Source organism: Hyaena hyaena, unplaced genomic scaffold, assembly GCF_003009895.1.
Source record: "Hyaena hyaena isolate Hyena2069 unplaced genomic scaffold, ASM300989v1 scaffold_41, whole genome shotgun sequence".
Classification (NCBI taxonomy): domain Eukaryota; kingdom Metazoa; phylum Chordata; class Mammalia; order Carnivora; family Hyaenidae; genus Hyaena; species Hyaena hyaena.
Genome location: NW_024080673.1, coordinates 2,119,793 through 2,139,170, shown reverse-complemented (window position 1 = coordinate 2,139,170; position 19,378 = coordinate 2,119,793). Strand labels below are relative to the sequence as shown.

The window sequence follows — 19,378 nt, the reverse complement described above, 5'->3', positions numbered from 1 at the left end:
CCACCCTCCACCCACGTCCACGCTAGAGTCCTGCGCTCCCCCCAGATCCCGGAGTGAGTGGCCCTGCCCCATTCTGCGCACCTGCTATATCTTCTGTGCTCCAGGCACCTCTCTGCGGATAGGGCCCTTCACATCCTATCCCATGTCTTCTGACTGTCTCTACCTGTGACGTAAGTGCACCGTCATCACTGTTGTCATCTAATGAGCCCTGAGTGCCCGCCAATGCCGTGACCCTACAGGAGGGTCTCTCAGCCGCACCTGCGGACCCCCATGCTTCATGAGGTCTGAACCAGCACTCACAAGATGGTGTCATACCCGGTAACTGCCAAATTAGGCAGACACAGAAAAAGCCTTGGGAATTGGAGCCAAGAACAGAACAGCCGGCGAAGGTGGGCCCGGAGGTGGACCTTCAGAGGTGGAGGCGTCTTCGGGTGGATCAATAGGTAAGATGAGGAATAGCAGCCGCTCCTGGAAGGTGCGGTGCTGCGCACACGCGTTGCATTACCGCTCTTCCTCAAGCCCTGCGTGGGGGACACTGTTGGCCCCCCTTTGTGGCTGAGGCAGCTGGTGGGTAGAGAGAGGTGAAGACCTGGCCCAGGGACGTGTTCGGCTGAGCCCAGTTGCAACCCAAGTGTGTCTGGCTCCCGCCTGGTGGCCTTGGCTGCCCTCTCAGGGGGATGCCTCACCTTGTGTGGGCAGCTTGGCAGGCCAGCCATCTCTACCTGAGCCCTTGGGCCCTGGACTCATGGCTTCGTTGTCATTTCAGGACTTCTGCCACGGGCAGGTGATGTGGCCGCCCCTCAGCGCACTGCAGGTGAAGCTCGCCAAGCCCGGGCAGTCGTGCAAGCAGGTGTGCCAGGAGAGCCAGCTCATCTGCGAGCCTTCCTTCTTCCAGCACCTCAACAAGGACAAAGACATGCTCAAGTATGTGCGGGCGTGGGGAGGGCCAGCCCGACTCCACTCACTTCGGGGTTGCCATTGGGCTGAGAGGGATGGGCTTTGGGGAGCAAAAGGCAGCATGGTCCGCCTCCCCACAGAATGTGAGGCCAGCAGTTCTGGTGTTGGGTGGATGAGATCACCGGGCACGCTGATCTGTTTGGAATTCAGACGGGGGTGTTGTGCTTGCATAAACAACTTTGTGTTTGGGAGTGGGTATTGTGGGATGTGTTCGGTTGGCTGTGTTACACGCGAGGTCCATGGGAGTGGAGATGAGCGCAGAACCACAAGCATGGGGGTCCTGCCCCAGGGCTCCCCTGGCGGAAGCCAGGTCTACAGAGGCTGATGAGCCCAGGCGACAGGTGATGGTCTGCGTCGTGGAGCCCGAGAGGAACGAAAATCGGTGTCCCCAGCGCATTCTCTCACCACCTTCCCCTCCTGCGGCTCCCATCCCCTTTTGCACTTGATTCCAGCACCCATGGGATGTGGTACGTTGCAGGGATCTGACTGCCAGGCCCCGCGGCAGGGAGGCGGGTGCGGCGCGTGGAACACAAGCCGGAGCTGCTCCCAGAAGGGGCCTTCTCTATCGCTTGAGGTTTTCTTCTCTTGCCTGCATTACTTTTAGTAATCCCATCCGTTTCCCTTTGCATCGACATTTGCTTTCGGCATCTGCAGATTGCAAATTTCTACGGGAGGATTCTTCTGGGCTCTGACTCCTGACCTCTGTCAGTGCTAAATCTGTGCTCTCAGTTTTTATTACACCCACCCTGAGCCACATATTACTTAGTTAGCTAGCCCCTCTCCCCATTAGTAAACCTGATTAAGCGCTTTCCCTTAAGAGACTTGGTGTCCCAACCCTAGGTGCTGAGGAGAGCCATGGTGCCACCCAGTGGTACCGCCCAGTCTCGAGCAGGATGCTTCAGGAATAGTGCGCTCACTGCCACGGCTTGCTGTCCCCCATTCTGACTTCCTGCCCTGTTACAGCCATTGGCCTCATGGTTATCTGTGCACAGAGGTCTGAGCTGGCCTGGTTCTGTATGTGTGCCTTCTTATTCTCAAATGTGGTATAAAACCCTTCTTAGAGAGTTTGGCCTCTAGCATCTCGCCTGCAGGAAAGATCTCGAGCAGGGATGTGGAGGATGCTATTTTTTACCATTCTTTTTATGTGAAGACCGAGCCCAGAGGCTCCCTTGATTCCATTATGAAAACAAATGCCAGAAGGGAGTCAACGTGGCACCCTCCTCTGCCACCAGTGAAACTTTGTGCAAGGGGGTGGTAGCCTGGTATTTAAGGAAAGACTCACCGTACTAGAAGCTTCCATTTCCATAGCATGTATCCTGAATTCTAGGGTTCCAGCAGGGGCTTCCTCTTGGCTCCTTTTGCAGGTAACTTCGGTAGCAAGGCGGCCTTTTGAGAACCCTGAGTATCTCTCTGTGTTTATAGTGGAAGTATGGATTGGCTGGGGATAGACTAGGAAGTATGCACTCAGAACTGTCTACGTACAGTCCCTGTCTGGAGGAGGGAGCATGAGGAAATGCATCCTGGGAATAGAACCCAAGTGAGACTCCTCTTCAGCACGGCCCTCGGTTCCTGGCCAGGTGGGAGCCCGGGAGCCCGCCTAGGTTTGATGGTCAGGGCCTGGCTCAGATAGGACAGAGCCCCACACAGCCCGCCTGTCTCTGGGGCAAAGGTCTAGGTGCAGTGGAAGGACAAGAAGGAGAGCCACTGGGTTAATTCCCTCTGTTCCCCCCATTTTCTTACCTGTAAAATGGGGGTAGCCTGTGTGAGGGTGAGATAATGTGTAGCTGGTACCCAAGACAGGGCAGAACAGCCCCTTCATCCAAAGAGCCTTGGGCCGTTGAGCAGGCCTGAGGCTGCCAAGCTGAGACCAGAAAAACCAGTCCCGTCCTGAGCCTCCCTCTCCACCTCCCCATACCACGCAGAGCCCACGAGAGTGGAACGTCTTGTAGGGCTGTCCCGTGGCCAGACCTGTGCCATGGAATTGCTTAACAGCCCTCTCCAGGCCCCATCGTAGCTCCGTTGGTTTTCTCCCAAGGAGGCTGCAGTGAATGCTAATTTTGTAATAAAGCTGCCTGAAATTAATTCTCTGAATGTAAGAGCCCTATTGAATACCTTGTTCCTGCGTTTGTAAATACCGATAATGTTGTAAAACCCCAGATATCTGGCAGTCTATTGAGTGCCTCCTCACGATGAGGCAATCCTGGCTCATCCCTATTCATGGCCAATTAGCAATGAGTGGCCCCTACAAGCCCAGGCTACTTTCTCTTCTCCAACTTGGGGCCTGGTTCTGAGCATAATCTCCTTTTAGTCTTTGGGTGTCTGTGACCTTGAAGGTCCACCTCTCCTCATGTGTAGTATGAATTTCTATCACATAGATCAAGTCCTCTGGAATGTCCTGTGCTGCTTGTCCTGACTCAGGGGGAATCGGGCAGCTGGTGCGGGAGCTGCTGTTCACCCAGAGCCTGGGATAAGTGCTGGAGAGATGACCACAAAGTCTTGTGCACAGAACATGCATGATTCAGATGTGGCCTGGCCTGACACAGACAAACCAGGGGCGGGGCTCCAGAGGCAGAGGCCCTGGCAAGAGCCAGAGCCCACGCTACTGGGAGTCCTCCTGTGGGGCGGACCTTAGCTCCAAAAATAGGAGCATACGTTCACGTGACACCTTATTTGTAAGTTGGCTACTGCTTTGGTGCCTGAGTCCAAGTGTTCCTGAGCGAGTGTGGGGGACTTGGTAGATTTGGGGTTGGAATAAGCGGCGCACGGGCTGAGGGAAGGGAGGAACTCGGGGGCAGGGAAGAGAGCAGCAGATGGGACCCTCTTTGCAGCCCTTCACCCTGTGTGTGTCCGTATGTCAAGAGGAATGGGTTGTTTCTATCCCAGAGTTGGGGCTCTGCCTGTTTATTCTTGGTCAAGGGCTATAAAAGGCAAAGCGAGGGCTGATGGACGTCAGCAGCCCACTGCCGTCCTGTAAGAGGCCAGCTGGGGAGAGGTCATCACCACAGGGTCCTCTGGAGAGGAAACCGTGTGCTAGGGATTTCTGAGGGTGTGTGTGTGTGTGTGTGTGAAAGAGACAGACAGGCAGGCAGACATCACAGGAACAGGGAAACTGAAACAACAGCACGCATGCTCTGATCCACTGGCATCAGAGTGAGGGTGGCTGGGGCATGGGGGCTGTTTCCAGATGCCCCCCAGCAACCGGGGAAATCCCTCACCTCTCTGACTCCGCACACTCATTCACAAGGGTGTAGGAGTGCTCTCCCTGCCTGCCCGGCGCCGTGGACAGGGGCCTGTCCGTTCATGAAAGGGAGAGCTCCCCGGGGGCCAGGCGGTTGGACGGCATCCACAAGTGTGTGTGTCCGTAGCCCCACATCAGCCGAGCCCTCGGGGAGCTGCCTCGTGGCCGGGCATGCGGGGTTCTGGGGCATACCCGCCGCCTGAGCATTTTGTGGTGGTGTTGGGCCCCCCCACCCCCAGGCAGGCCGTGTCCGCCGCAGCCTCTCTTGAGATATGTTCACGGTCAGGTGCACATGTGCGCTCATGCCCCGGGACCATGCGCCTGGGCCCTGAGTGAGGTGACCGGAGAGGAGCGAGGAGGGTTTCTTCACGGTTGCTGACAGTTATGCCCCCTTCCGTGGGGTCTGAGGCTGGTCGTAGAGTTTTACAACTCATGGTCAGCAGTGTACTAGGCAGATGGCTGGAGCTAAGACACAGCAGCTGCTAGAATTCACCTAAATAAAGAACTAACCTAAGCATAAATCTGTATTCTATAGCTCCATTCCATCTGGAAACTTCTAATGCACAGTTGAGTTCTGTGCCTTAGAGAGAATCCTTTCTGTGTGTAGGCCAGTGTGGGAGGGGACCCTGTGAGAAGGACCTGATAGCCCCAAATCTCTGACTCATTTTTTCTCAAGGAAATCCATCAATCCCCACTTCCTGTCTATGACCATAACTGTCTGGGTGACCACATCCCCCAGCTGGTGCACCAAAGGTGTCCCGGCATTTAAAGAAGTCACAGAGCCCCCTGCTGACTGCAGGAACAGCTTCACGATGGGTGCCGCCCCCCTGAGCACCAGGGACCAGGCAGGCAGGCGCAGAGCACTCTTCAGAAGCCCCAGCTGACGTGCTGGAAGCTGCCGGGTCCGAGTTGGCACGGGCAGGTGCGGGCCAGGAAGTTTGTCGGCTTCAGGAAGACAAGAGGGGGCTGGAGTAACAGGGAGTATGAGGCTTCCCCCCCAACATTCGGAAGCTTCCCAGGTGCAGCAGGAAGCCTCGAGTGCCCCATGTGGGTCCCCGCCCTGTCGGCAAGAATCAGGATGTATGTGAACAAAGCAGAACGGAGATGGCTGGCCTGTGTGTAAATTCACACCCTCGGGCAAGGGAAGCAGGTGGCAGAGCCTATCCAGCGTCTGCCAGGCCAGGGCGATCGTGGTGACGGGGGTGGGCGGGAGACGGTGGCACTGCTGATGGCTACCATTTACTAAACACTTACCCAGAGCCGCCCTCCGCCAAGTGCGCCGTAAGCACTAAGTTGATTTCTGCGCCTCCCCTGTGAGTTAAGGATCATTTGTCCCCACTGTACAGAAAGGGAAGCTGAGCCACAGAGAGGCTCGGCCATTTCTCCGTGGTCTCCCAGCTCATTAGGGGTGAATTCAGGACTCTCTCAGGTCTGCCTGGCCCTCCTATAGCTTCTTCTCTGAACTGGTCCCCACCTGGCATATAGGACACCGTGCTGGGCACCTGTTGAGGCCTCCTTGTTCAAGTCGAGACAGTGTGGGTGGGACTGTGTACCCCAGGCCACACGACAAAGGCTGTGGCCCTTCTTGGAGGTAACAGGCCAACACTGTTGGTTATGCCCAGCCCGAGGGAGCAAAGCCGCAAGGGGCTGCAGCCGTGGCCTTCCAGCTGTGAGGAGAAGATGGCGGGGGAGCAGGGACATGGGTTTGCAGTCAGGGCTGGGATCTGGGCTCCTGCTCTGCGTGGCCAGAAACTTCAGGCACTCATCTCTCAGGACGCGGGCGGGAGGGAGGCTGCTTACTGCCACACAGCAAGGTGACCGTGGAGGTCCAGTGAGTTGATGCCCCGCGACAGCATCATCCCCCAAGAGACCGTCCAATTGCCCTCCAGTGGCAGACTAAGGCCATGTCCCACGAATCTTGTTAAACCGTCAATAAAAACATTACACATCGTTTTTGGAGATAATTAAATAACGCCCGTCTTTGCCCCGGTCTCACTCCTCTGAAGGAAGGAACCATTGTTAAGGAGTTAGGGTGTAGCAGTCTTACCTTTTTAAGTACACACACCGCAGGTCAGTCCCGCTCCCCATTTCATCCTATTAATTAACCTTCCTCCGGTTACATCACAGAGAGTGCTTCTGTAGCAGCCTTGACCACACGTACGTACACAAACACGCACGCACGCACGCACGTGCACGCATGCCTTCCTCGAGCCCGGCTTCCTGGGGGTGGAGGACTGCCAGGTCAGAGGGCGGCTCCCTTTCCCTCTGCAGCAGGTGGACGGAACGTTTTCCCCACACCCGAGGTGGGATGGAGGCGCTGGTGACCCGGACAGGGCCTGCGCCTCCAACCCTCGTGCCTTTCTCTTCCTCTTCAGGTATGAGGTGATCTGCCAAAGCTCCGAGCTGGCCAAGGACATCCTGGTGCCCTCCTTCGACCCCAAGAACAAGCACTGTGTGTTTCAAAGTGACCTCCTGCTGTTCAGCTGTGCGGGCGCCCACCCCAGGCACCAGAGGGTCTGCCCTTGCCGGGACTTCATCAAGGGCCAGGTGGCCCTCTGTAAAGACTGTCTATAGCGGCCACTGGCTCGGCCCCACACACACTCTGCTGGGGAGACGGTGGCCCCGACCCCATGGGGCGGGGGCCAGGGGGCAGACGTCATTCAGGGACTCTCGCCAGAGCCTGAACTTGATGGTGGAAGGCTTCGATTCGGTATTGCTCCTTCTGCGGTCAGGGCGCCATGGCAGAGTTCTCCCCAAAACGAAACGAGAGCAGATGTCAGGCGGGGAGCCTGGCTTCTCCCTGGCACAACTTCATTTTTTATTTCTCGAGGAGACTGTGTGGATGCGGCTGCTCCAAGGTAGAAAGAGTCTCAAGATGCATTTAAAACAGAACCAGAGGAGGAGTGGAGCTTGTCGGAGGGAACTCGATATGGGAACATTCCTAAACCCATTAACTTATTTATTTGGGAGGGTGGGAGGGGAGCAGGGGAGGGCAAAGAGGGTTTGATCACGCGTCTTGTTTCTTTGGTTTCCCACTGTTTACTGTCCACCTTCACTGTATTATTATTCCCGTCTGCTTCCGGAAGGAAGCAGGAGGGAGGCAGGGTGCACTGGGGTTGGCGGTCCACTAGAGGGCGGCTGTGGGGATCTAGCTCCTCAGAGTGGATGGTAGCAGAACGGAAGAAAGTATTGTGTGTGTTTGACAGATGGCAGCTAGGAGAGGCGCCTCCTGGGCACAGGGGGACGTGCCTGTGTTGTCCTGAGAGCCCAGCCGGGGACCAAACATGGGCCTGCTTTGCAGTGAGAGCTCCTTTCCTTGACCCTCCCTCCCCCACGCCCATCTCTCTCTCTCACACACACCCACATCCACACACACACACACACACACACACACACACATCTCTTGGTCCTAATTTCTGATGAGGATCCCGTTGGGAAAGAACAGAATTGGGGAATTGACATTTGCTAGTTTGTGGTACTACCCCCCCCCTCAAATGCCACTGGAAGGAGGAAAGTACAAATGGGGGACTAAAAGTCGTGTTTACCCCTCAAGAGGGTTACCTGAGCTGAGCTGTGGACAGCCATGAAGCTGGCCCCTAAGAACCAGTTCCACCACCAGAGCCGTGCTCCAGACAGATGCGCTTGTGTCTGGTCCTTCTAATGTCTTGTGTCACCAGCATCCCAGAAATGGGGCTTTGAATGGGCCTGATGCTGGCCGGGGGATTAGGGCAGGCAGGGACGAATGTGGGGTGTGGTCCTGGCCACTCACCCGGGGTGTGGGTGTGTGTGTCTTGCACAGAGTTGGAGTGTGGTGCTGGCTCTTCTCGAGGCATGACTATTCCGAGGGGCATATCCTGAGTTGGCAGGTTGGCCCAGTCGGAGTCATCGGCTGCCCCCTCCAAAGCCTGGAGTCCCCAGGCTCTGCCTTGGTGTGAGTTCCCTGCCCGCACCCAGCATGACCTCAGTGCTCTGGCTAGAAGTGTGTGTTTCCCATGAGGCCCCTGGCACTCCATGTGGGTAACGGTGAGCCGCCTTCTCCCTCTTATAGAACATCCCAGTGATGCACTGTGGTGTCATCCATCTAGCCCTCACTGGTGGATTTGAGTACCGTGGTCACCTAGCACCATGCTCCCCAGCACACAGTCTGCCATCCGGGACAGCCAGCCCAGCTCTCCAGACAGAACCGTTTGGCAGGGCTCATGGCTGGGTGGGCCTTCGGGAAGTGAGGTAGATCACAAGGACCCTACGGCACGTGGAGCCTGTAGGTACTGGAAGGTAGATTGTGCCTGCCTCTCGATTCTTCCCTAGAGCAGAAGTAATAGCAAATGCACGGCAAGTCTTCTTTTTCCCTTAGACTCTTAGTGGGTCTGAATTGCGCCTCTGATCCCAGAAAGTGCAGGGGGTGAGGCAGAGCAGCCGGGGTCCACCCGATCCCTCAGGTGGCCCCTGAGCACGTGACAGGGCGAGTTCTGATAGGAGACCTCTGCCCTGAGCATCAGTGCAGGAGCCCCTCAGGAACTAGCAGAGAACAGCCTCTATCTGGGCCTAGCAGCAAGGGTGTAAGTCCAAAGAGAGTGTTGTAACGGGCTTTGGGTGGGTGTGTGTGTGTGTGTGTGCGCGCGCGCGCCCCCACGCACGTTCCTGGAAGTTTTGCAAGGGCAAGTCCTGCTGTCGGAGAAGCAACTGCCTTCTGTGGTGTTTTCCCCTAGAAATGAGTCTCTTGGTTTTCACCCTAAGTTGTGGGGATTCGCTTGTGCTCCCAGAGCTGCAATTCCTGGGCCAGTGCCGCCCTCTCCTGGGTTCTTGTGGGAGCTTCCAAAGGTGAAGCTGTCATGCAGGCATTGGACCAGCAGGGGGAGCCTACGGGCTGAGCAGGATTTCCCTCGCTCGGCCAGATTAACCCATTTTGCAGAGCATAGCGACTCAGAGAGCAAGGAAGCTGGAAGGCAACATTCCCAGAAAGATGCTGTGCCTGCCTGGTGTTCCAAAAGCCACAGGAATTTACGGATTTATTTATGGCTGTCCTGTTTGCTGAGCTCGGGGCCTCTCCGCCTCCCCATTCCTCTCCATCAGGACCTGAGTCCAGCAGCCCAGCAGAGCACTTTATTTCCTGCACTTGAACATCCCTGTCGCCCACCCACCAGCCCATTAGTGGCCAGAAGTAAGCAGACTCCTATAGGTGGGGGCTGCTGCTCCCGGGACAAACCCAAACTCCAGGGGGCCAAGGTGTTAGGAAGAGGAATGTACAGCAGCTCCCAGGCCACCAGAAACGTGGCCCAGGTCTCCTCTGTGACCCACAGGAGGAAACTAGAGAGTTGCCATCTGCGCTGTGCAGAAGGGGCAAGGTCCCAGGGTGCCCTGGGAGGGAAGGGGGCCTCTCCGAATAGGGGCTGGGAGCCTTTGGTGGTTCTGCTTCTGCCCAACTGAACGGAATCCTAAACCCTTTTTAATTGATGGTTTCCACAGGGACAGAAATCCAGAGTCAGGATCAGTGTCTTCCTGTGTCCTAGGCTCACCTTGCCTGGTCTGTAAGTTTGTGTACATTTTTTTCCCTAGGTGAAATTTGGCTTCCCACCACCCCTTCCCCACGTGATCCTAAATTCTTTAAAAAAAAAAAAAAAAAAAAAAAAGACATGAGGAAAGCTTAACTAATTTATTAAAGGAGAGAAGGCTTTCCTTTGAAACATAAACATTTTGAGAAGTAAAAACTCCTGAAAGGGGAAACACACTTATTTTAATGCCAGTAAACACCTCATTTATCTCACGTATGTAATTTGATTTGCACATGTACAAATGGAGATACTTTTTGCATTTTTGCCCGGATTGGGTTTTTTTGTCACTGCTTTAGTTTGCGTTTGTGTGTGTTTGCTCTATGTTTCAAAATATTAAGAGTCTGTTTCTTTGATATTTATTTTCACTTTTGATGTGCCTTTTCACTTTTCTTTGGGGTTGGTTTTTACAATCTGGGTACCATTTAAGGAGGATCGCCGACTCCTCCAGCATAGAGGACACGTCCTTGTGTCGCTGTGGACGTGCAGGCTGGGCTCCGGAAACGCCCGCCAGGCCCCTGGACCGCAGCACGTATGCCCACATGCCCGTACGAGGCCACAAGCACTCTTGGGAGGACTGGCTTCCTCCAGACCAGCCTGGGCCCTCTCCAGGTCTCTGGCCCTGAGCACAGCCGGTTGCCAGTGTGCCAGCACGTTCGTGCTACTGGCTGCCCACGCCCATTGGCGAGGTCTAAGTTCATGAGCATTAGCCCCAAAACACTTTTATCTGATTATCATAAAGGGGAAAAAACTATGCATCCTTTTTGTTTCCTTAGGGAATGCAGGGTTTAGTAAAGGTGATGAAACCGGATGCTGTGTACAGGTGGGTTTGTGCTTTTTAGACCAGACCGAGGGAGGCCACCCCATTTCTCCAAGGTGGTTTACCTAGATTGTGTATATAATTTGGACAGTACTACCCTCTTCCATGACCCCCAAATCCTTGATTTAAAAAAAAAAAAAGTCTATTTCGTTAACGACAGGCTCTGTTGTGTTAGTATCCCAAGCCTGGATTGCTTTATTTATTTGAAGGTATTTTGCTTTCCACATTGGCTTCATTCTAATCCCATCCATCCCTGTAGAGCTTGCAGAGCGCCCGCCATGTGAAGAGATGGATGGACATAGTAGATTCAGACTTCTTTAGGAAGGTAGGAATTTCCCAAAGCCAAGGGTGAGTTCCTTTCATTCTTGTTGGCTTCAACAAAAACCGGAAACTTGTTTTTATAGCAAAAGGTCAAATTAGCTGTACACTCTCAGTGGCAGGAAAAAATTACCCTAGCTTTTGTAGCATGTAGGGTTTTTGTGAGGATTCAGTGTTTAGCAGCGTCTGGCACGTAGTAAGCCCTCGTAAATGTTAAATATTGTTATTAGCATTTCATAGAATTTGAGAAATAAAACTATAAGAAAATACTATTCCCAGTTGACAGAATGTTGTAGGAATTATTGGTTTAGGTTGTCCAAGCCCCGTGCCCGCCCTGATGGTTGAAATGTTACTGTAGCCCTAAATGCACTGATCTGCAAATATGCCTGACTTCAGCCCCAGATGAGACTAGGCTGTAAGAATTTGTAAGCTGGAGATGAGAAGGGTGACCCACATGCTGGGCCTCACCCCACTGGTGTCTTTGGATCATTCCAGGGTTCCTCTCTGTAGAACTTTTTGAGCTAGAAATTAAGTTCTCTAACAGACTCTACCCCTTAAGTCAAGCTTAACTACATTCCTCTGAAATGAAATAATAAAGACTTTCTGTGTTCTTATTTGAGGAGGAAGGAATGGCCAGTTGAATGCTTTCTCCTCCTCCAGGAAGTCCCTTTGCTGCTCCCTGCAGGCCGGGGCGCCCCCCCCGCCCCCAGTCTAGCCCACAGGGGCCAGACCCTGGGCTGGTTAGCTGTCACGTGTGTGTTCTGGGCCCAGTCCCCGAGAAGACCCACCTCTCCTCCAGGCCAGCTCAGCCAGTTTAGGGGTCCCAAGACTCTCTGACCACCCAAATAGAGTCATGGGGCATGAAGGGGGTAGTATCTTCAGAACCACTCCTGGGAGGCTGCTCTGGGTCAGTGGTATTTCCCCAAAATCACTTCTTACCTGTTTGCTTTTTGTTTTCTTGGGCTTTTAGCCTTTCTTCTCTTAGAGTTTTGTCTTCTATCGTGGCCCTGTTCTGGATAGATTGCAGTTGGGAATAAGGAGGAATTTGCTGGAGTCTAGGGTTTTTCTCAGTTCCTTTGAATGCTTTACTGAATCAGTCCTGTGTGTCTTTGGGTGTGAGGTTGGAATTTACCTTCTTCAAAGCATCGTTCCCTTCACCCCAGATTCTGTGGGACCTTAGGACCATCCCCACCCTCCCAGCAGCAGGTGCGGCAGTGCAAGGGCAGCTGTGTGCTCCCGGTGGGGGGTGGTAGCGGGCACTCAGGTGGGCAGTGCCACGGGTCTTGAAAGCCTGGCTGGCACCTGAGGATGGGAACTTAGTAGAGCCCACCACCTCTGCCAAAGTTAAAGTGGAACAGACCTAGGATGCATTTTGCTTACTATCATGCTCAAGTATTAACAGGACAAGAGCAGGACAATCGATGCCAAAGGAGATGGTGACACCCTTTCTACTGTCATTGCTGTCATAACCTTGACCGTCCTTAAGCTAACGGCCATTTGCGTCTGTGTCCCCAAACAGCTCCTGGTACAACCGTTTTCTACCGTTCACTCTTGGGGTTACATAGTGCAGGATTCTGCAAATAAGGTGTCGCTGTCCAAATGTACTGTACCGGCATAGAGAACACTGCTTTGTTTTCCACTGTTGTAGAGAAAACTAGGGAGAACTTTATTTTTCAATAAACTTTTGTTGTGTGACAGGTGGCACTGGTTTTTGGGGGTCTGGGGTGGGGGGAAGTCACCGGTGGAACCCGTCCATTCCAGCATCCACTGACAACATTCCACCATCCGCAGACGCCTTGTGGAAAATGCTAATGAGAAGGTATGTTTAAGGGGTGGGATGGGAAGGGTTTTACTATGAAGTGTTCTTTCTCTTCTGTCACATCCCCCAGTGCTAATTTCAGAGCACACCCCCCTGCCCTGCATTGACCTACAAGGGAACCGAATTGGGAAGAGGATTGGTGGGCTTTTTATTTTTTCTTTTGTTTGAGATGCCATGGAAACAAGGAAGGTCACGGCCAGCCTCTCTGAAGCCAGCGGAACTCTGGCTACTGCCTGGAAGGCCCAACACCACGCAGTTCTCATCATGCATCTGTGGGACTCGGCTCCCAAAAGTGCCAGCAAAAACTTGAATGCTGAAGTTTGGGGGGAACTACGTCATAGCTCCCCTCCCTGAGCTTCCAACAATATAGACGAGATACAGCGAGAAAATCTGTAGAAAAGCAACCTATCGAATCTTGCATTTCCCAGACCCACTCGAACAGTTGACCCTTTTTTCCATGTGACCTAGTAACAGCCCCTAGAACCTCCTCAAAATGCCCTCAGAGGAAGGAAGCTACGCAGGAAGGGTGACCTCTCTGGAAGAACCACCTCCCCTCAGCCAGCCTGAGACAGCCCCATGGGAGACGGGGCATGGTCGGCAGGGGTGAGACCTGGGGAGCACATCCAGAAGTCCCGGCACCCCCACATGCATGTGCAACCACCCTACATCACAGGTGTCCCCACCCCCAGGCACAAGGGACCCCTTCCACAGCATCCTTCATCCACACCAGAGTACCCGCCGCCAACAGTGACGTTCCGAGGTAACCCCCCATACCATACAAAACAGGTAAAGGTCTTTATTGGTCAGACACTGTCGCCTGGACAAGCCGCAGTGCCAGAGGTACAGAATGTTGTGTGTCGGGGAAACATTTTTACAGAATCTATACCTAACGTCACATAAACAGAGAACATCTTGTTCCTTACAGAGGGGCAAGCCATCTCTAACAGACTGTAATGTACCATTACCACTTAACACAGCATATAGATATATGCATATATGGATAGATTATATAATTATTTATTACAAATAAACTGTAGTTTCACATCTCTCAAAAATGGATCCTGTTTTTACATGTATGTTCAGGTTCTGAATGTACAAGAAGGGGTCATGTGCTTAGTTCAACCATGCAAAGCTCGTACGTGTATCACTAAGTACTTTAAAAATAGAATGGTCTCCTTGTGAACAACTCTGTTTAGATTCAGGATTAGTAAAACAGTATGAAACTAATGAAATACCTTGATAGAAATTAGGAAGTGATCGATACGGATGGTTCTGGGTGTGTAAAGGGGTGAGGGACTGAAGGTACGGCCTTCCCTTAAAATCTGCCAGGAGATGCGAGACTCCAGAACGGGAGGTGGGTCTGGTCAGGTGCTATCCATTTCAGGCTGAGAGCACCACAGAGGAGCTTCCCGCCGAGGAGAGCCTGGAGCCTACCCACAAGAACATTCTTACTCCGGGGAATAGAAAAGGTCAGTTCTCACTGGAGGAGGGGAAGCCCGTCCTCACCCCTGCGCCTGCTGTCCTAACATATCTGACGGGGGCAGCGGAGCAAGGGGGAGCAGTGCAGACCTTGTTCCCAGGAACACAAACCTTCCTAAAGAGAAACTGGATGTTCGGTGAAATACTGGCACCATCTGCCTGCACGGAAGCCTCGTCGTCTGGACAGTCTTCATGCAGATGCAGAGCAGCCCGCTCAGGCCCGCTGGCCGCGGTCACTCAAACATCTCGTAGTGGCGGGTCTGCCTCACCCTGGGCACCATGTCGATGAGGAGTCTGCAGCAAGCAAACACACAGGTCACCCTGACACGGACCCCCTGCGGCCCTGGGGCGTGGGCACTTGGGGAAGCAAACAGAAGGCTGTTTTAAAGCTGTAATGCATATACGAGAACATTCACCCTTTTAGCAAACAATTCAGTGTGTTTTAGTATATTCATAGATCATACAAACCTTAATTATCCACCATCCAATTATCCCCCTGCACTCAGGCCCCAGTGGTCCCCGCCTCTGGAACGTGCTTGTCTACTCTCGGTCTCTATACTGGGTATTTCCTCTATGTGGAATCACGTACTGTGGCCTGTTGTGACTGGCTGCTTTCATTTGACACCGTGTCTTCGAGGTTCCTCCATGCTGTGGCATGGAGCAACACTTCATTCTTTTAGGCCTGAGGAATACTACGGGGCTCAACCGCACACATCCATTCCTCCAGGCCCAGACTCTGGGGTGGTGCCTGCTTTGCTGTGAGGGTCGATGTATAGACCTCACGTGGCCATGTGTTTGCATGTCTCTGGAGTAGACAGCAAGGAGCCGGACTCCAGGGTTTAACATTTGCAGGAACTACTCAGCTGGTACAAGGCAGCGGTCCTGTTTCACCCTGAAACCAGCCGTGGATGAGGACTCGAATTTCCCCTTATCCTGGCCACCTCCTTATAGCTGTCCTCCTGGGAGACAGGAAGCGCGTTAGTAATTAAAACCACAACACCTTTTAGAAACTGTTCTCTCACAGCCCAACTCCAGCCCAGATGTTTGAGCACCGAGTCAGTGATGTCTGTCCACCTCTTCTTCAATGGGAGGACTCAGGGCGGGTTTAAGTCCTTTTGTAAAAAGTCCCCTTAAGTGGGGTCTGGGGTCTGGCTAAGTGGTGCTGCTGGGCCCTGCCCCAAGCATCCCACAGAAGCAGGGCATTGGAGGTGCGTTTCCTATGAGGACAGCGCACAAATGTGCTTACCCAGTGTGTCATTACGACCCTCATTAGAGAGAAAGGAAGACCAAGGAGTGAGCTGTCAAGACCGCAGATGAAAGTAAGCCTCTGACAACTGGCCTAGGCTTTAAATCCTAAAAGCCCTTGGCTCCTTTCTGTGCCTGCCACAAAAATCTCCAACCCCATGCTGGGGGCTTCTTTTCCCCTGATCTCGCCCAGGGTCCTGTGACAGGAGGGTCACAGGTGCACGCTGTGACCGTCAGGAGTGGATAACATGGCACTCCTGGCCACTGGGGAAGCAGAGACAAAAGGAGAACTTACTTGACCCCGTAGGCAAATATGGTGAGGCCGATAAGCACACCTATGCTGCCATCCAGGTACCAGACCGCCGCATCATGCTTGAACACCTCGGCGCTCAGAAGAATGGAGAAGCCCATCACGCCACCCACGAGGGAGTTAAACCCTGGAGAAACAGCAGAGAGAGGCTGATGGCGGGGCCAAGAAAACTTCTTAGCCACCAACGAGACCACCCGAATGCCAGGCGTGCCTCCACAGCCCGGAGCGTGTGCTGCAAGGAACATTGCCCAGAAGCACTTGAGAGTGACAGCCACCACCACAGCCACCTACGTGGCTTGTCAAGCATCCAGGCCCTGCCAGACGCTGCCCACGTAGCAGAGGGCGTGTGTGGCCGCTGTCCCACACACAGTGCAGACCTCTGGGGGAGCAAGGGCTTCCATCCCTGTTGAACTTGTTAGGGTCCAGGACAGCATCTGCACACAGGAGACATTCAAATCCTGGATGGCTCAAATGTCTGCTGGGCCAAGGGCCAACCTGGAATCTTGTGCATCCTAGGAAGTCAGATTATTATCCCACTTCGCCAGGGAGAGAGCTAAGTTGAGCAGAGCGAGGTTCAACACGCTCACCGAAGGTTACATAGACGGAGAAGGGCAGGGCTGGGGCTCTACCTCAACCTACATCCTGTCCCTCTCTTAGAGCCTCACCTCAGCTGGGGATTTTCACTCTCCAGGAAAGGAAATGCAAAGTCTAGAATTTGTGACAGGGTTGCAGAAAGGGCAATCCAAACACAACCGGAGCTAAGAGACACCAGCGTCTCCTTTCACATATGGTGCCTCGTTTGATCCCCACCTCATTGACCTGTGAGTTTTCAAAAGGAAGGAACAGGTTGGAGTGGCTGCCAGGGGCTCACACCTGCCTCAGCATGACAGTGGCCCCAGGAGAAGCTCCAGGTCCACACGCCTCCCCCACAACAGGCCCCACTGCGTGTCTGGGGCAGCACCCCCTGCTCAACTCCAAAGTGTTGGCACCAGAAGATCGGGACTGAACCACCTCCTATGCATACACAGGGCACATACACTGAGAAGGGAGGTTCTAGAAGAGCAGGGGAGAGAGATGTTGAGCAAAGCCTACATCCAACCCCTTTCTCAGGATGGGGGCGGGGTGGATGTGGGCAGGCCCCTCCCTCGTGATGGGAACCAGCTGGACATGGTGGGCAAGGACTGATGGCCGCTGCGTGGGACCCTCCTCTCTCCCCTCAAGTCTGCCCTCTCCCCTGCTTCCATGACTATGGGTCATGACAACACTGCCTCACCTTCCCTCCACCAACCCATCGCACCCTGCCTGCCGACCGACCATGTGCAGCTGCTGGCCCTGCGCACAGCCAACTCCATCTCTGTTCCCACTCGTGAAGCCTTCTTCCTGGGAGAAGCCTCCCACCCCCCCACCCTACCCCAGCTCTGCTGCCCTTCACACAACTCCTGAAGAGCTGGCTCCCCAGCGCGGCTCCTTCTCTTGGCACCCTTCCTCCGGCTCCACTGTGGCGAGCTCTTCCGTGACCAGGCTGCCACCGGCGGGGGATCACACCCTGTGCTCCGCTTCTCAAGGCAAAGTATTGTCCTCTCTCTATTCCGGATCCTTCTCTCCCCTGTGCAGTCGTAGGAACCCCTCCTCTGCCTGCACCCTCCCTACACACCACTGTCTGCCCGCTTGCTCGCTCTGTCCTGACCTTTCAGCTGAGCTGCAAACCCACCCCTAAGCATCTCAAACTGAACATGTTCCAAGCAAAAATCTCAACTTCTGCACCCAAATAAATATCTGGCCCTCTTGCTACCTTCTCTGTAAACGGTGCCACTGCACACCTAATCCAGAACTCTAGGATCCCCGTCCTTAACATCGCTCCACCCAAAGTATCATGAGTCCAAAATCTGACCAGTCTGTCAAGTGTTTCTTTCCAGCTCTCACCTCCCATACTCCGTCTACCTCTCACCACCCCACCCCTACACACCTGCCCCTTGACTGCACCCCTGCAGTAGCCTTTCAGCACCTTCCCTGCTTCCCCCCTACCCACATCTCCCTCCCTCCCTAGACAGGAGCTGAAAGCCTCCAATAGAAAAGTTGCCCAGGGGCGCCTGGGTGGCTCAGTCGGCTAAACATCCGACTTCGGCTCAGGTTATGATCTCACAGTTCGTGGGTTCGAGCCCCGCGTCGGGCTCTGTGCTGAGAGCTAGCTCAGAGCCTGGAGCCTGCTTCAGATTCTGTGTCTCCCTCTCTCTCTGCCCCTCCCCTGCTCACACTACCTCTCTCTCTCTCTCTCTCTCTCTCTCAGAAATAAATTTTAAAAAACATTAAAAACATTAAAAAAAAAAAACAGTTGCCCAATTCTGAATGGCATCCAGACTCTTCAAGGCTGACATGAGCAGCCCCACCTGCCTCTCCCACGTCACACACACGGACCTCCTCGTTCATTGATATCCACCCACACTGCCGGCCGCACCAGCCAACCCTGGCCACCTCCAGACATACCCAGCAGCCCACACCGCTCCGCCTGGGGTCTCCGACGCCGCCTCCTTCCCAGCCTGAACCTCAGCGCCCGAAAGTGATTCCTCCCGACACATCCCCACCCTCCTACCTTCTCATTCTTGCTGTTACTCTTCTGCAGACCTCTTCACTTCCTAGCATGCTGCTTGTACTCTTCTTGTTACAAACATCTCTCTCTCCCCCACTAGAAGCATAAACTTAAGGAAAGAGATTTTGTCTCACTTGATATATTTTAAGTCCCAAAACCGGGGCTAGCACTTCTCAGGCACTGAGATGATTACTGCCTTAATTAATGAATTACTAGGTGGAGAAGAGGAGGGAAGGGAGGCATGGAATGTGGCCTTGGCTGTGCTAAGAGGGCTCCTACTGAGCAGCAGCTGGGCTGAGCTGTCCCAAGAGAGGGGAAGCCCCCGGCCTGCCCAAGCAGGGCCTGTGGCCAGAGCTCTGGAGAAACACCACCCCCTCTGCTGGGGAGGGAGGTTGGGAGGTCAGGCAGCAAGTTTGCTCCTGCAATGCTGGGGCTAGTCTGAGGCTCCCTGGAGACTCAACTTCCCCACTCCCTGCCAAGCTTGCTCAAGGGCCATGCCTGGAAAATGCTTCCAACTCAGTTTCACCTAAATAAAGGTGACGGGAACCGGGAAAGGCTAACACCTCCACCTTCCTCCCATCCGGAGGCCACATCCTCCAAAGGGCAGCCCAGGAACTGTGATGAAGGAGAGGCCAGGGCTGGCCGGGAGCCGGCACAGAGGGAGGGCTCTTCCAGCTGTGGCCTCTGCCTGCTCTCCGGTCGCTAGCAGGCCATCCGTGCCTGCCACCCACAGTGAGCACCTCCCCCCATCACCCCCTGCGGGCTCCTCTCATGGCCAGCCAGCATAAGAGCTGGCTCTAAGTGCCTGGGAGAGAGCAGGGCAGCAGAGGCTGAGTGGTGACCTTGGCTGCACGTCCCAGGTCCAGATCGAGTCTTCTACCTCTGACTGTGCAGGGGAGGGACAGGCAGGCCCTGGCCCATGCTGCCTCCTGGCTTCCCCTTGTCACTGTGGCCCCTGAGTGGCTGGTGTCTATGGCTTCTCCATGCTCATCTGCCTCTAGACCATGAAAAAACGGGCTCAACATCCTTTCTGTCTCCATTCTCCATGCAGCTCCT

The 19,378-nt window shown here is 54.2% G+C and overlaps 2 protein-coding genes across 8 annotated transcripts in view; one reads left to right on the top strand and one right to left on the bottom strand.

Moving 5' to 3' along the window:
• Positions 1-7,087, top strand: part of MGAT5 (alpha-1,6-mannosylglycoprotein 6-beta-N-acetylglucosaminyltransferase) — a 330,034-nt gene extending 322,947 nt beyond the window's left edge. For all 7 annotated transcript variants that reach the window (XM_039229960.1, XM_039229959.1, XM_039229962.1 and 4 more), the window contains 2 exons: positions 767-924; positions 6,571-7,087. In XM_039229960.1, the coding sequence (XP_039085891.1) occupies positions 767-924; positions 6,571-6,769 (357 nt within the window). In that variant the 3' untranslated portion in view covers positions 6,770-7,087. The remainder of the gene's footprint in view (positions 1-766; positions 925-6,570) is intronic.
• A 6,970-nt stretch (positions 7,088-14,057) lies between these two features.
• TMEM163 (transmembrane protein 163) overlaps positions 14,058-19,378 on the bottom strand; it is a 254,984-nt gene continuing 249,663 nt past the window's right edge. The window contains exons 7-8 of the mRNA XM_039229928.1: positions 15,721-15,862; positions 14,058-14,474 (exon numbers count right to left, since the gene is read on the bottom strand). Of these exons, the coding sequence (XP_039085859.1) occupies positions 14,414-14,474; positions 15,721-15,862 (203 nt within the window). The 3' untranslated portion in view covers positions 14,058-14,413. The remainder of the gene's footprint in view (positions 14,475-15,720; positions 15,863-19,378) is intronic.